Below are 17,418 nucleotides of genomic sequence, written 5' to 3'. Positions count from 1 at the left end.
AGAGTCTGGAGGCAGTCCCTGACCAGCTGCAGTGTCAGCAATCTCATGGATACAAACGCACATTCAAAACTCCCTGGGAGCCACATGGATTGGAAATAATTACCAGAGTAAATTTTTGTTTTAAAAGACTTTTTCTGCCTACACTGGGCCAGATGCCAGCATCCTTCTTTTGCGAGGTGACGCTTTACGCCAAGGTGAAACTCACTGACATCAGTAGCACTCGTTAGTTGGCTTATTTACTCAATTTCCTGATCTGTGTAAGGATGATAGAATGATTTGGGGCATCAGAGTGCCTCCAGAAGTCTGCAAAATTTCCCCTTGACTTTCACTGAAATAGAGACTGGGTATTTCCACTGAAGGTATTTGTTGCTTGACAGAATCAAGTCTGTTTTGCCTAATGAAAATCCCACGGAAATCAATGTGCAAGTTGACAGAAGTAAAACTTCTCCCAGCTCATCTCTGCTATGATAATTATACATTGCCTGCTGCTGTGAGACCTACTTTATGATATGTGCTTTTGGGGTCTCGCACCACACAGGTATCACAAGATCACCATCAAATTCCTTCAACTGGCATGATTTTTTTAACGTGTAAGTACTTGCCTACAACAAAAAGCGGTGATGAAGGCTCCTCTCATTGCTCATCAAAATCTCAGGTTTACGTAAAAAGTGTGGTGACAGTGCTGAGTCTAGCAAGCCTTCCTCATATGAGTTACACAGCCAAGTCATTCATACTAGCTAAAGATTTGGCCCAACATGTATAATTTCCACTGGTGACTAAACTCATATTCATGATATTTATCTGATGAAATAGTTCCAAAGTGTTTCAAAGTCACAAAAAAAGTGTCAAACCCTGCTTTCCCCGAAAAAAGTTCCTCAGTTTTCTTTTCCAAACATAATAGAGTCTGGAACTTCTAAAAAGGACGAGGGAGATCTATAGCAGCATACCTCGTAAGTGCTCATTAACCTGGCACGTTATCAGCCACCTCCCAGGGCTGCCGGGAGTCATCTCCGCTGTGATGAACGTTGCTGGGAACAGGCCGACGACATCTGCTCTCTGGTCTCTACTAGTGAACGTGTGGCCGTAGAAATAAGCAGCATGGATATCTATCTCGCTTCCCATGCCAAACAGATGCCAGGACATGGAAGTGTCAGCACACATCTCCAAGCCGGGGAGATTGCCATAAATATAACCGTTAATGGCTAAAAACAAAAGTATGAGACTTTATGAGAGGTGAAAGAAAAGTGCCGAGTGCCTTCGATCCCATTTCTAAGTGTGACTCTTTCCCAGCCCAGAAAAGAAACTGCCTGAATGTCCACACTGAATGAGGGCCTCACAGGCTCCTTGATGAAGAGTAACAGTTTGAACACACAGTTTACAGCTCTAGATGATCAAATGCCCCAAATTCTCTGTCTGTGTCTTTGAAAAACTTCCTGGCTAATACGAAGATGTTACAAAGGCTGAGTCACCATCCAAAAGGTCAGATAATGAAGTTAACTTGTTCTGCAGCTATTTAGCATGGCTGAAATTTATTTGCTCTTATTCTGAGTCATAAATATGCCATTATATGCCAGGCTTAAGCAATTCAGATTTGAAAATTATGATATCAGTCAAATCAGTCTAGTCAGGTCTCTCTTCCTTGGCTTTGACGTCTGAAAATGTATCAGGATGCTCGGAGAATGAGACTCATATTTTGCAAAATATTTTAGCTCCTAGGTTCCCTGGAGCAACCAAAATACACTGAAATATCTAGAATTAACTTCTTACACCTGATGTCCAAATGGCACAAAGCACTACTGGCCAATGGATCTCTGAAGGGCAAGAGTGGTTGTACCAGCCACAAGTCCTTTGAGAACTCTTCCAATACACACATCTCCATATGCTCTGCAGCTTTCTTTTCTCTTTTCACAGCTGGACAAATGGCTTAAATCTGTTGCTTAAGATAAAATGCTAAACAAATGGCAGAGCTGGGCATGAAAGCCAAATCTCCTTTCTGCAAACCAGTGTGTCATGCTTTAGTTAGGGAGAGGTTTTTATCAACACAATACTTCAACATCCTGACTCATTCCTTGCTGACACAGATAAAAAGGAGAGACATTACAGGGCACAGAAAGTCCTAGTGAAGTGAAAAGACCCTGCTAACTGCTGTAGGTCACTATTTGCTCAAGAGTCCTTCTCACCATGCATTCGGTTGCTGGTCTGGAAACCTTCATCCTCTTTGTCCACTGTGTCTGGTTCCAGGCAGAAGGTATTTATATTCTCATCAAGGTACCAGCTGAAGTTTTCATCTACAATGCTAAACATCAGGGCAAAAGCATTAGCAGCACCAGTCCCTTCTATTGTGGTGTCATCTGCAGTTCCTAAATTGCAAACAAAAAGGAAAGTGATAAAAAAAGCCTCGGAGAGGATTGAATTTAAAAGTGACAATAACCTTGGAGCACTCAAGGAAATACAGTGCTCTGCCCATGTTCTATAGGGCAGGATGAATCTCCTAATTTTGCTCTTCTAAGACATCTGGACACCCTTCCAACAGACTTTGAACAGATGACAAGGCAGTTCCCCTTGTCTAAGTCAAGCTGATATTTCAGTATCTCTTTGTTTTGACATAAGCACGGGTACCTGCCAATATCTGTTGTCCCATTTCCCCCTCTTTGGCCTGCTGCACCCAACCCTGCCCTTCAATCAGTATTAGTTACCATCTGTGCACAGTGAGCCAGGTTGTGGGCCTGATCTAGCCAGAAAGCAAGGAGGGTTTTTTTTTGACCAGGAATTAAGGTGGGGAGAGTGGTAGCCTGCATTTCTGTTGCATTGAAGAAACTGCTGAATCATACCCCCAGAAAGGCTGTCTAAATGTGGCTCACTCTCCATGGACTAACAAGGAATCCTTGACAATTATCTAAGACTAGATACTTAAATTTAAAAAGGCTGAAGGCAGGATGAATAGAATCTATTCCGACTAAGTTCAATACCATTATCCAAAGGACCATTTGGCGAACAACCTGAGACTGTAGAAGTGGCAATATCGAGGAGTCTATTATTATCCACTGGCAGGTGTAGACTTCATGTAATTGTCCAGTCTATCTCTGAACCCTTGAAAACCTTTGCTTCCCCTGCCTTATACAGGAGGGAGCTCAGAGCCTTGCTGTCACTCTTGTGTCCACCACTGCTGTGTGGAGGACTAGAGCAGTAACATTATGTAGACATCCAACATGCAGACAACCCTGGCCTTTCAGGCTAGGATTGTTTAGAATGTGCCATCTCCTAGCTTCATGCATTGTTGTGTTATCAGTTATCAGCTCAGTTTCACATATTCAGGCAGTTCTGCAGATTTCAAAGGCTCTCCAAGAGAATATAAGTCTGAAACATTTTAATTCTGTGAATTAAGCTGGAGACCAGGCCTGTCCTTTACATGCTGAAGTCTTTCTCTTCTTCATATGTAAAACCTGCTTCACTTAGATGTTCTGTACACAAAATCAGGGCTGATTTTGTTCTAGGGGAGTTACTGGAATGAGGGGCATAGTTACACATGCCCAGGGGCAGAGGTGGCAAGGGCTCAGCTGATCAAGGGCTGGTAGATGATGTCTCCAGCAAAACACTAGCAGGCTAAAACTTACACAGGACAGGCACACCCCTGTGTGCACCTCCCCCCATGGCTGTGAGATACAACTTGTAAGCAAAAATAAATATATGATCTGGATGGGGAAATAATTACAAACACTGGGCTTTCAAGTATGTAAACACCATTGCCAAAGTCACCTGCCCAGCCCTAATTTCATTCCTTGAGCAATGAGTCCTTTATTCTTCCTGAAATTACTCCACTTTGGGAACATTTATAGTTGGTCTCAGCCACGACAGGATGGTCACAGAGCATGCTGCAGTCCCTCCACCAGCCGAGGTAAATCTCTCATCAAGCCAAAGGGGAGCAGGAAGGGGGTTGTCCCAGAGCTACAATACCTACCCTGGGATGCTTCTGGAATGGCCCATCTATTCCTTGCCCCTTTTTATGGGCTATGTAGGGATAGACTCTAGACCATCATGATTATACCTGTAAGCAAAAATGACTGTTAAGATGCCAAGCTTGGCAGAGGGGCTTGCTCTATCAGTGTTTCTAGCTCAGTACCTTTTTTACACACCAGCAGAGGCCCAATTAAACCAGATGCAATATCTCTTGGTGTGTCAATGTGAGAATGGTAAATCCAAGTCAAGCAGTTTGAGTCTGCCAAAGTTGGGGAATAATCTTTCCTTACTGGCCATGTGTATGTGTAATTCCCGCCAGGAACAACAAAGTCATCCTCCTTGCTTTTACCGCCGGTTCCATCAGGGTAAAGTGCTCCTAATACATAAAAAGGAAAAAGGAAGCTTTTATCCTCCCCCTTAACTTGTTTTGTTAGATAAATGTGTAATTTACTTTAACACTTGTTTATAAAATAATAACCGCACTCAAACACAGAATCACTGAGAATTTGTGAAAAAACTCAGTGTTTATGGCAATCTCATCACAAAAATGTTGAGAGTTAAAATCCATTTTTTATCAGTAAAAAAACCTTTTAAAATGTTCTATTTTTTTCTTGTTTCTTTATTTTCATCAGTCATCTGTACATTTTGTCAGCTAACATTATGTATCTTCTCACAGATAACTGATGAGGGTACTGAATGCAGGCAAATCTACGCAATCCTCTAACAAAGATACACATGCATAGGTCTGGGATTCTGAAAACCATATCATGTCTGTTATAACCCAAAAGAGAGGAAAACATTTAGCAGCAAAAACTCCATCCATTCAACTAGACTAAATAGGTAAAAGGAAGGAGGGAAGATGTTTTGGTTACTTATAATTCAGAAAAATAATTCAGGAACAAAGACCCATCTAACCTGTTTCAGTACTGGATTTATCCCAAATATCAAAAGTTTATGGTAAAAAGTTTTAAGAGATGAGGCTGTTCCTGGTTTTACTCATCAGCTGCAATTACTAATGAGTGTGTGAGAGGCTGATCTCAAGTACTCTGACGCCAATGTCCACAACAAAAAATACTTGAACCTTTAGCCATGATACAAGTTACTCCAGAAGGAAAACAGAGGAAAAGGCAAACGAGCTTTTACCTTCAGAGTCCTTGTCATAGAAGACCCCGTGTGGATGCACAGAGTATGGGCGGGAAGCAAAGTTTTTTAGATGGATGATAAAGACATCCTCTTGTTCTGCCTTCAGTACTGGCCCGAGGAATCCCAGCCATGCTGCTTTGGGGATCTCCTGGGAGTAAGTGTCATCTGTGAATTGCCTAAAAATAGCCTTTTTGTACACACGTCCTATCCGGTTGGCTCCTCTTGTCGCATACACACTCGCAAACCTAGTGTTGGGAAGGGAAAATAATTTAGAGACAATAAACCTCACTTAAGAATTGACCAAATAACTAGTGCTTTCTGGGAAGATAAATAGTTCCCTGGCAAAGATCACACAGCTGGTGGAACTAAAGCTAAGAAGTAAATCTGGACAGGACTAGCAGGGTCCAAGCCCCTTTCTGTACAATAACAACCGTCTACTTGCAGGTCTGCTCTTTACCACAGTTGCTACAAGTCTTCATTGAGGACTGGCCACTCAAGACCTTCTGTACAGTTTTGGCAGCTTCTCCCTCTTTTGAAGATTAGAAACCTCACCTCTGAAAGCATGACTTGTTTAGAAGGAAAAGAAACCCAAATGAAGTTTTTTCAAAAACCAATAAGAGCAACTCTAATCAGAGAGTTTGACTCTGGAACAAAGTAACATTAAATGTGTTTTGAATGAAATGCATAGTTTCTACATTCCAGAATCTGTGTTTATAGCAACTTCAAGTGATGGAGAACCCACCATATGGTCAGTGGTTAACATATTATAGCTTTTAATATGTTAAAAGCTTTGAAGTCTGAATTGCATTTGCAGTCTAATATCATCCAGCTCCACACTCCAACTGGTTCCCTCCCTCAGAACAAAGGAGTCACATGCCATCAAGAACTTCTTTTCTATGCAGAAATCTGCATGTTTTAATTAATTGACTAAATTGCCTCCTACCCTTCTTCTGGACAAATCAAGCACACTGACATTCTTTATGCCTCAAATCTTTCCCAAGGCTCTTTTTTGAAAACCAGTATTTCTCTATCTTTTTTCAAGTCTGAACACAAGAACTCACACAATAGGTACATAATGTTCCAGCCAGGGCCAGATGTGTTCCCAGTCAATATTTCTCACACAACTGGGAAATAGTTTCTCCCCATTTAATTGTAACATCATACTCGCAACCCACGTTAATCCCAGCTGTGATGATTTAAAATCCATTTTTTTGCTTCTCTCCAGGTTACAGCTGATAATCCCTAATTATCCCACACAATGAGGGAAGAAATGAAGCACTTTGCTACACAACCAGCAGTGGATTGTATGGCCAATTTCACCAAAGGTGACTGCTCCATGAGCTTTTTCATCCCCTGAAGATTTTTTAACTTTCGTGGTTCCTAACAAACTCATAAAAAAGCTAAGCTAAATTTTCCTGAAGTATCACTGGCAGAAATACAGCAATTTCATATTATTCATTGTGAGATTTTGAGACTGGTCAGTTCACCCACTTAACCAGCTTTTTTCAGATGCTTTTGTGAAGTTCCAGCAACCTAAGTGGTGGATATTGCATGAGTTGAAAGGTATGATTTGATGTAAGTTCTTCACCATAAGACACACTACTCTCTCTGCCCAAAACATTCTATGATTCCATGATTTCTAGGATACCATAATTAACAACAACCCCCATGTGGTCATTACACCTCCATGGTCACTGTCTAAAACACACCCCTGAATTGATCCAGATATAAAAGCCTCCAAAAAAGAATACTTTTTCATTTAAAACATGTGTTTTATAACAAGCCACAAGCTTTGGCACAAATTAAAACATTGCTAATGATACTGCTGTGGCAGAAACAGTCAGCTGGGATGGCAGGGAAGGGACAGAAGCTTCTCAGTCTGCTTCTTCACAGAAAAGCATATGTCAGATAAATACATCCAAAAGCACGGTTGAGGAATGAGCTGCCAAGAAATCTGGATTTTCATGTCAGAATTAGCATGTCTGTGGCAACTATCTGTGCACATAGCAAGTCACACCACATTCACCAAGGAGAAGATATCTTCCACTGCCTGGGGGGAAGAGCTGCTACTAGAGTCTTTACCACAGTGGTAGGTGGTGTCAGTAGGAGTTCAGTGTAAATGTACATGCTTCCTTACCTCCTGGCAATGTATTCATGTGGCTATGCCCTAGTTCGAATTATGAATTGATTTTTTTTAACAGCTTATAAGAAATTTTCTCTAGAAAAATATCAAACAGATTTTTTGAAAAGTTCCTTTTTTCAGGAGAGGGTTTTTTTTTTCCAATTTCATCAGCCATCAAATATTTAAATGAGGTGCTGCAATGGCACCATACTTCCCCCATGACGACAGTGTCTTTATACCCTTGGCTTTCATGCCAGACAATTTTGCACATTCTCCCATAACACACTTGGGATACATTGTCTCTCCTGAAAAAGGAGAATTGTACTCCAGAAAAATGCACTTCTTGATGAGGCTTTGTTTGATGCTTAGCATGAGCCTAGCTCCTTTAAATGCATAGATCAGGGATCCCAACATGCAGTTAATTACTGAAGTTCAAGAAATTACCCTGAAAAAAAACCCTCTAGGCTTAAGCACTGGAGACTTTCTCATATAAAGCCATGCTATAATATCTGGATCTGTGCTTATCTCCTACCTAAAGCCATCTAGGAGCCAGGAGAAGAAGCTTTTTCAGTGGCAGTTTTCTGAAAGGGGCCTATTCAAATGATCCGCTTGTTCAGAGTTGCAGAGCCCACTGTCAGTGCAATAGGTATCAACTGCAGCAATCACAGAATAGGTGATGCTCTGTATGTACAGGGGCATGTGTTTTCAGCACACCTATTTGGTTGCCCTCAGTACTTGAGAACAGGGCCCACTGTTTGTTGTAAGTCCCTCTCTAGGTGCCCAGGCTACCCCATTTCATCCAGGAGGATTTTGGGTGCCCACCTCAGCAGTGCAAGTAGCTGGTAGGTTTGTGCTTCTTTACAGGTGTTGCTGGGCTGCACATTACAGTGCTTAAAGTCCTTTGCAGAATCAGAGAATCACAGAATATTCTGAGTTGGAAGGGACCCACAAGGATCATCAGAATACCCACACTGGAGCTCACACCAAAATGTTTCTTATCTGTCACTCCTCTCTTGTCACAGGAAGACAAATCTTCTCCTTCCCTCTTCATACTCCCCTTCTCACTGCAAACTGTTTCATCCTCCTGGTGGTTTTGTGGTATCACTGCCTGAATCACTTTCATCTTTCTGGTCTTGTGCAGATGTAAGAACTGCTGCTCTAAATTTTAACTATCTCCCTCCAACTGAGTTGTTAGCCTGCACATAATACTCTGCCAGCTCCTCTCCTAATAGCAAAGGGCAATACTCCGTCCTCTGGGGCTGTACCCATGAAAGTTTCCTGAATTCCCTCCTTCATCCCCTGTAATCAGGGCTGTCTTGAGGTTACATACAGAAATAAGCAGGCTTGCAAATTAGGGCTTAAAAAATCTTGTTCAGAGTAAGAAAGCCATGCAGTCCTGCCTTTATTTTTGTGCCTGTTTTCATTTTGCTACCTGACCACTTTCAGTATTTCCTAAGCTCCAAGAAAAGTTGGCAACACAAATTAATGGAACAGGGAGTTATTAATAGGGAATTAACTCTAATTTCTTAAAATAAGTGTTAACATAATTACAGACATCCATGTCCCTGCAATGATGAGCAGTAAGTCTTTTCCAAATGAAAGAAGGAGTAAAACAGGAGTCTCACATAGATTCTACTTAAAATCAAGACTAGAAATGCAGATAATCTGCTGTCTCCAGTAAGGACCATGATTTAGGACAGGATCATGAGTGAAGTGTAATTTCTCCACTTATTTCTTTTATCACACTGAAGAACTGTTTTGCCATGATTTTTACTATGTTTATGTTACCTTTGATCTTAAGGTTAAAACTTAACAGATGTTATGTTTTCCAAGAGGTGCTTACACCAGCACTGTGTTACAGTGTGCATGGCCAAGCAAACAGCTCCCCAGTAGCCTGGAGACAGATCCTTTCTGATAGAATTTTGAAGCCTTCTGAGTTTGTTTGCTGCTGTAATCACTACTGAGTGGCAAAAAATCAGCATTCAGAACAACTACCAGGTATGGACTCCCAAATTTTCTCCTGAAGTTAACATTCCCAATACCTGCTGTACGGTCCTGGGTAAAACTGCAGGCAAATGAAAACTTTCTTTTATTGTTATTGTTCCTCTAAAGTCACATAGGTTTTACACTGGCAAACATTTAAAGAAGTATCTTCATGGGCTTATTCCCTAAAATCTGTTGGTGATGAAACCTTCCTTACTCTCTATCCTCTTCATATACTCAGTGACTGAGTTTATAACAGGTTTTTTATTCATATTTTTCCTGTGGCTGAAGTAAGCAGGGATAGTGCCCATAGATCCAGATTACCCCTATCATTTTAACCCCTGGGTCATGTAACCTATTTAGGGTAACCCTTTGCCAAACCCTGACTCCCATGCTAAGGTCAGTGCAGTGTCTGTTCTTCAGGAATGGCCAGTGGAGGGGGACCGGGGGTGCCAACTCACCTTTGTAGATGGTGCCCTGAACACAAAGCATCAAACAACAAAGTAGTAAATTGTGTGTCCTCAACAAAAGAGAGAGACACAAAGTCCTCAAAGAATGTTTTAGGCTTTTTCTGACCCACACGAGCCATGGAAAAGGTCAATCAAATTAATAAAATCTTAGATGAAACTCTGAGGTGTCACTAGTGTGGTATGATGGCTTCTCTCCTACAATAAACTTGTACTTCCCCTGAAGTCAGTAATAAAACTCCTCTCAGGCTTCATTAGAGCCAGGATTTCACCTTGGATGCCCTTTTGATGTTGACCCTTCCCGCAATGATCATCTCTGCTGTTGCAATTGGGTTATTTGGCCACATAGTGACTCAGCCATTAGTTTAGCATCTGTGACGACAGTTCCACCGTCATTTGTCTGGGTGGGATCTTCTCACAGGCAAATTGCTCAAAACGTGTTTGATGCTGTGGTAACAAAAAACACCCGTTAGTGTTGTTAGGTGCAAGACTTGGCCCAGATAAATGTAGAATTGGTGTTCCAAAGAAAAGGGGTGAGCTGTTACATCAGGCAAATCTTACTAACATCTACCACCAGCAGAGCAAGATTGAAGTATCCATAGATTAAACTGGTATCAAATAAATTTAAAGCAATTATCAGCTAAAATTTAATCCTGAAGGCTGAGCTACAGTAGGGAGAGAATGACTGATGCCTGTCAAGGCACAACACCTAGGTGTATTCCTCTTGAAAGGTCATTTCCCATGAGACCATTAAAGGGGACAGGCAACATCCAAGCTCACCCTCCTACTGCAGCAATACCCATGACCTAACTCACCAAATCTGCAGCACATCCAGCAGCACTGACAGCACCTTGCACTTTGTGTGTCCTGTCCAGCATGGTTTAATGATGCCAACTCTTTCACCGGTTATATCAGGTGGGAAGGGATGCTGAACACTTTCCCAGCTCACCTATGCCCAGTGGCTACAGTTTGGATCTGTGACTTCCAAAGGCCCTTGTGCTTCAGAAAATGTAAGTTTAAATTTTGAAGGAAAAACAGAGAATGAAATTTGTTCATTTCATTCATAACACTCCAAATTATGAGAATTAGTAGAACAGCTTGAGGCCTCAAATTGACAAGTCAAAGGGAAGAGGTGAACAGCCTCATTATTCTCCTTACATAAAAAGTACTGATGTACAGCAAGATACTTGTGATACTTGTTCTGTGCAAGCAGCAGACTGGCCCTTGAGCAGCAGAGTAAGGCAAGACATAATAAAAATTATCATCCAAGCAGAATAGTTATGCTAACACAGGGTTGGGTTTGGGTTAATCAGCTCTTAGGAGAAGCAGCCTTTTCAGCTCACACCCATGGAGGTTCTGATGCAGCATTAGGATTCCTGGCTCTGGAGGCAGCTCACTCAGCACCAGCACAGCAGGAACTGAGCAGCATAGCTGTGTTTGGTGCCAGAATCAGCTCACCTGATTTCCAGCCCCATACCTCAGCTACCAAAGCCCTCTTTATCCTCTTTATTTCTAAAAACCGAGGGCTGAGGAAGGTATTATTGACTTTGGCACAACAACATTGAAAACCACCTCTTAAATGTCACTGTCTGATCCAGGTAACGTAACACTTTCCATTGCAGACTTGCTAATTCAGGATTTTCATTAAGTACTGAAGAATAAGTGGTTTTGATTATATCTCTGTGGGTTAGCTGGAATCAAAGGGTGCATTCCTTTATGTGTATGCACCAACTCTTTTAAAGATAATCAGTTTGTCTGCAACCTCTTTATCTTCTCTTGCCTCTCAATAGAACTGGGATAGTGCCCCATCAGATGGGTGCTATGAGAATGCATCACAAGGTGAGAAGTGCTAGGCTCAGCGAGCACAGCGTTGCTGATGCAGAACACACCTGGCTCAGAATGTATTCCTGTCACTACCAGGGAAATGATCTTTAAACTTTGCTTATGGAACTGCATTTTTTATAACATCCATAGGAACCAATTAATTAGCTGAAAAGTAGCCCATTAAATTTACATTAGAGGTTATCCTAAAGAACCGAATAGTCAAAATAGTCATTACTGGTTCAGTATTTAACCCACATGCTTATGCAGACACACTATTATTCCAGAATAAAGCATTTCATTCCAGCTCTAGTCAATACAATTTGAAAATGGAACAATGTAATGACAAGAATCACTTCATTATTCTGCATGAAGGGAGTTCACGGCAAACAGCTCCTCAGCCTTGAATGTACAGTCCACATTAAAATCCTCTGTGGGTAAATCCTTTGGAATTAGCATTCTGTAATTATTACATTACAGTGATGACTGAAGACACAAGCCATCTTCCCTCCCTTTGCCGCTTTGTGAAAGGCATTGCATTTGTGTCACAGACTTAAAAGTAAATGTGCCGCTTGGATGTTCAGGGAACGCAAAGTGCAGACAACCTCAGAAGTACAATTTACAGAACAGCTTCCAATCTGTCTAGTGTATTGGAGTGGATTTACTATTTTATAATGAGAGGTCTCCTGGTTTTGTGAGTGGAGAAAGTTATCCTCTGCTATAAAGAGTAGGAAACTGAGAAATTCAAGTATTTAACACAAATGAGGAATAAACTTGCCAGAAAAGCTTGTTTTCATGGGCTGAGAACAAACTATTCTCCTGAATTCTCCCTATAAAGGTTGACACCTACTGACTTAGATATTAACTGGGACCTTTATTTATTAAAAGTATAAGCATAAACTTGTGTTGAAAAATAAAACTCTTTATTCCCTCCTGCTTGTGGCAAAATAATTTTCTTTATGAAATGCACCTGAGAGTGATTCAGAAATTATTGGCCACTAGAGGAAAGTTCAGCGTTGTTTGGGAGTTTCTGAAAAGTCAGAAAACACATTTCCATTTTCTAACTCCTGGAATGCACCATCCAGATCCCAGTGTGCTTCCACATCTGATATGGGCACCAGGACCTCCTCACTCACTCACAGCTCCCACACCAATCCCAAGCTTAGATTCAGAGGAAGGACCTCTAAACTATATCATGTCAAAGATAACGATGAAATATTACAAATATTCCCACACATTTGAAACCTATGCTGTACAAGGTAATGGTTTTAAACTAAAAGAGAGTCAATTAAGATAAGATAAAAGTTTTTTCACAATGAGGGTGGTAAAACACTGGCACACACTGCCCACAGAGGTAATGGATGCCCCATCCCTGGAAACATTAAAGGTCAGGTTGGAAATGGCTCTGAGCAATCTGATCTAGTTGAAGATGTCTCTAAACACGGCAGGGAATGTGGACTAAACGACCTTTAAAGGTCCTTTCCACCCCAAATTATTCTTTAGAGAGGCACCAAGGATCAGTTCCACCTCCATCCAATGTCCAGGTTTGCTCTCCCGGTGTGGGAGGAACACACAGCCAACCCCAAGTGTACACATGAGAACAGACACCTATTTTCCACTGGCCAAGGTACAGTTCATCACAGTGCTTAACTAGGCTCTCCTTCAGTTTCAGTCATCACCAGGAATTCTGTCTGACCATTCACTGTTGTATATATAAGCATCTATCAAATAGATTTCCTAAATGGACGTCCCCCCAGCTGTATACATTTCAGAGATATAGGGACTTGTATCTCATTCGTAGGTACTAAACACATTTCACAATATCATACCAAGTTCCCCAAATTTTATCATCTCACAGGGAGAAAACTTAAAATCTTTTGCCAGTTAAACAGATTTTTGTGTATTATTGCAAGACCCTGTGCTTGATTATAGCAAAGTTGGGGTTTGCTTTTGGATACCCCAGAAATACCTGCCTCTTCATGAAAGACACACAGGAGATTTTAAGCCCACTACCTGATGCTTTCTTGACAAATATGAGTTCCTTAACATCCCCTTCAAATGCACACATACTTATCAACTTATGCTTAATCAACTGTGATGGAAGAGAAGTCAATCAAAGTCTACTCCTGCCTCAAAGCTGAAATTTCAACTATGACAATTTCATCAGAACAAAACTAAGAAAAATGGCCATCTTACAACATTTCCAGTGATATTAACCATATTAACCAATTTTATTGGGAGCTGTTGATACACCTTCACCTTATCAAAGCCCCCAGTTACTTACTTGTCCTCTAAGAGGCTTTGTCCAGTGATCAGATTTTTCCCAGATGGTGCATAGTCCCAGTTCTCTTCCACAATTCCCAGGTAGTATGTTCTGGTCTTTGCTTCTGCCACTGCAAGCAGCCAGAGGAACCCCAGGGCGCAGAGGCAGCCACCACGCTGCTCAGGAGACATTTGTGGTGGTGACTGCGAGGTTGGCAGCGGGCAGGCAGCAGCAGGATGCACCACAGGGAGCTCACCCCTCCCTCCCTCCCAGCTCTCAAGAAGTTATAAGTAAGGAAGGGACAGAGCAAAGCTCCTCCTTTTCAGCAGGTTAGCACTGGGATAGGTAGAGAGCTTGGCTATGCAGAGCAGGGCTAGGCAGGAGCTTGCTGTCATGGCAGGACCTTTGCCAATGCTTTGGTGAGTGCTTAAATTGCTCACTTACCTGCCCAAGCTAGAAGCCAGTCAGTGGTTTTTAGAAGTTTGGATGCTTTTTTGTCCTCTTTTTTCCAGAGTAGACGGTACGGCATATTGAGGCAGATGGTGGTTTTGACACCCCTGTAAAAACCCTTTAAAAAAAAAAATTTATTTTGATTTCTTTATCATGTCTGGATTTTCTGATCCATTTATTAAGATTGCAAGTGATCTGAATATATTCTGTTTAGGCCAAAACGAAGCCTGTTTTTACAAACATTCCTGGAAATTAGAGCTCTTATAAAGTCTTTTCATTTGGACACCCAAGAATCCAGACACACAAAGATCACCCTTTTATTAACCTTGGTTAATTAACTTGCATATGTAGTTGTCTAGAAAATCAGTCCCTCCCTTTATAGTTTAACTTCCTCTAAGAGGGTATCTGTGTTACCGTCTTGGCAAAGCCCAGTGTAAACTTATACTTGATGGGATAGTATATTCTAAACTTAGGAGACATCCCAAAAAATATGACCTAGATGGCAAGACATTTTGCAAAATTATACTGCTTTCTTCCTAATTTTTAACTGAATAAAGGCATAAAACACTTGCAGGTCTGGAATACAGTTCTTGAGACTCATTACAAGCTTGAACAATTGTGAAATTCCCCTTTCAGCTCCAGAACTATCTGACCTCATCCTCCTAAATGGTAACTCATGGCTAGGGGTTCAAGAGGCTTCACAAGTGGATTTGGTAGTCACAGGTTTAATGCTGTCAGCCAAGACTGTCAGCTCAGTGATGTGAAGGAGGTTTTATGTGGCAGTGGTGTGAGGTTCACCTCCTGGCACGCAACAGCGATGCCTGCACATGCAGTCAGCTGTGCTGAACACCTCTCTCCCTCACTGGTGTGCAGGTGTCTCTGAAGTCACTCAAAAAACAGGTGAGGTTCACAGCAGCCCAGCCTTCAGCCACCTGTTCCATGGTAGATCTCATCTACTTTAAGAGACAAGGCACACAGACACATGGAGTATTTTGCTAAAGAAGCTTTTGGTTGTTTAAGGCAGTGCTTTGCCTCTCTTTAGCTATGAGGACTGAAAGACCAGTGTACGTGGGCAAGGATACAGTCAGGCAATTGCAAGTGCTCGGCTTGACATAGCTGTGAAAACAGAGTCCTTCAGCTGAAAGTTTCTCTCTGATACATGCTGATGTTCATTTTCTCATGTCAGTTAACTGATGAACAATGAGAAGGAGGAGAGGTAATAGGACAAAACAGATGTTGTACAGAGTTCCTGATCCTCAGCACGAGCAGTCTTCCGAATAGTCTTGGAGACCTTGCTCATCTCTTCACTCTTCGGCTGCAAATCACATGCTGCCCAGCTTCTTGGCTTCTCATGCCAGTCTGTATCTTCTCTTCCAAAACACTGATACTTAAAAACTCTTTCATCTTTACTGCTTTGTTGTGCCACTTTGTTGTGTTACTCACAACAAAGGATAACAATTAAAAGTATTGTGATTCTAAAGGGCATAATTAGAAAGCAAAAGAAAAGACAATGACTTCAGGACAGGCAGAGCTTTTCCAGATGGTGGCATAAACATCAAACATGGCTCTGGGGTGGGACACACAGGCCAGCTGGTGGGCTACGGAGCTTTAAAAAGGTCAAGGTGATGCTTGAAGGTTAACAAAACCCCACTGTTGTCTTTGCACAGGGCCTGGGACCCTCCTGCAGAGGAGTAGCTATTTTGAGCTCAGGGAAGCTACAAACTTCTTGTCCTGTCACTCAAGCGCTTGAGTTTGCATACTCAGAACAGGGTGCCTCTGTTATGCAAATATTCATTGTCATAAAGTAGTAAGCATTTTGCATTTGAACAGAAAACATGTTTATTTAAAGGGTAAAGTGCACTTTGAACAATATTGTGTGGAGTTCAATTGCTTAAATCAGCCACTTACATGGCAGTAGAGACATTTAAGGTACAGGGAAATTTCATCCAGACACTTTTGTTGTGACCTCCTGTCTGTTTGCTTTTATGCAACTAAAGAACTTTGTTATATGTTTAACTAAACTTCTGTATATTTGGACTCCTATAACTCAAGAACATCAAGCTGTAGGGGACTAGAAGGGGGGAGTGTTCAATTCTGAGCTGGCACCTGACTGCATTATAGTAATTTAATTAATAATAGTGCTATGTCCTAGTTTTTCTATTGCTTCTCATGCACACAGGATTGGGTCCTGGTAGCTTTCTTCTTAGAATAACTATTTAAAATTCAAATAAGAAGTTAATTTATTTGTCTATTACTATAAAATTTATTTATGTAACTGAAATAATGTGTGGGCATTACCACCCTATATCAGTAATATGTAGTAAGTCTGGTAAACGCCTTAGCTTGGCTTTGGCACTTACTAGATCTGGCAACTTGTATACCCTTTGCGTCCACACATTAACACTTAATTACCTTGTCACATCATTAAACCCAGGCGCATTTACATTCCGGAGAGGTGCTGTGGGCGTGACTCAGAAAAAGATGAAAGAAAAGCTGTTTTGCCCTTGCATCAGGAAAATTTCTGGGAAGCTCCCCTCCAGCGGTGAGGTAATGGGATTAAGTTTGTCACTTTGTTCAGGATCCTTTCAGGGAAGGGGTTGGGTACCTGTTCCTCTTTTTGTTCCTCTGAAGGCTAAAATTAGAGCATGACTGGGTTTCAAAATTTTGTAATGAGAAGCAATGCTCTTAGGTCTGAAGAGTGAACATTTTGAGTACCAGTTTGTGAATGAGCCCTGAAACATCACCAATAGACCTTTCTTTTCAAGTACAATAGTAATGATTGCAACAATTATCTTAAGTTAGTGCACTAAAGACCAGACTTGTGCCAACTAATGTTAGTGATTTTTTATTGTACTTAAGGTAACCTTATGATTGCCATAAAATCAAAAAAGAGAGATGCTGGATGAAGTGATCTTGATCAGTTCCTTGAAATCAGGTAGCTCACAAAGAAGCATTTTAGTAAGACTGCCTACTACTGAACCCCAGCTTACATTCCCCATTGAACAGAGGATCAGTTGATGTTCACGCAGATTGTTTACTCCGTTCCCTCTGCTACTTCTTGATAGCAGTAGAATTCCCAGTTATAGGTGTCCCTTCCTGGTCCCTCTGCTGTGTTGGTTTGTGTCTCCATTGCAATCCAGGTTTAGGAATTCGTCTATTTCTAGCATAAGATCACCCTCAGCTGGTATTGCCACCAACCCTGGAGCTGTGCC

The 17,418-nt window shown here is 41.5% G+C and overlaps 1 protein-coding gene across 1 annotated transcript in view; it reads right to left on the bottom strand.

Moving 5' to 3' along the window:
• HEPHL1 (hephaestin like 1) overlaps nt 1–13,947 on the bottom strand; it is a 33,576-nt gene extending 19,629 nt beyond the window's left edge. Inside the window, exons 1-5 of the mRNA XM_027883306.1 lie at nt 13,778–13,947; nt 5,101–5,345; nt 4,121–4,333; nt 2,181–2,360; nt 948–1,202 (exon numbers count right to left, since the gene is read on the bottom strand). Of these exons, the coding sequence (XP_027739107.1) occupies nt 948–1,202; nt 2,181–2,360; nt 4,121–4,333; nt 5,101–5,345; nt 13,778–13,947 (1,063 nt within the window). The remainder of the gene's footprint in view (nt 1–947; nt 1,203–2,180; nt 2,361–4,120; nt 4,334–5,100; nt 5,346–13,777) is intronic.
• Between the last annotated feature and the right edge of the window lie 3,471 nt (nt 13,948–17,418).

This window comes from Empidonax traillii, unplaced genomic scaffold (assembly GCF_003031625.1).
Source record: "Empidonax traillii isolate 1590-97213 ecotype Southwest subspecies unplaced genomic scaffold, ASM303162v1 scaffold123:size1378231, whole genome shotgun sequence".
NCBI lineage: Eukaryota > Metazoa > Chordata > Aves > Passeriformes > Tyrannidae > Empidonax > Empidonax traillii.
Note: the sequence above shows the minus strand (reverse complement) of the source record. Positions and strands in the feature narration are given on the sequence as shown.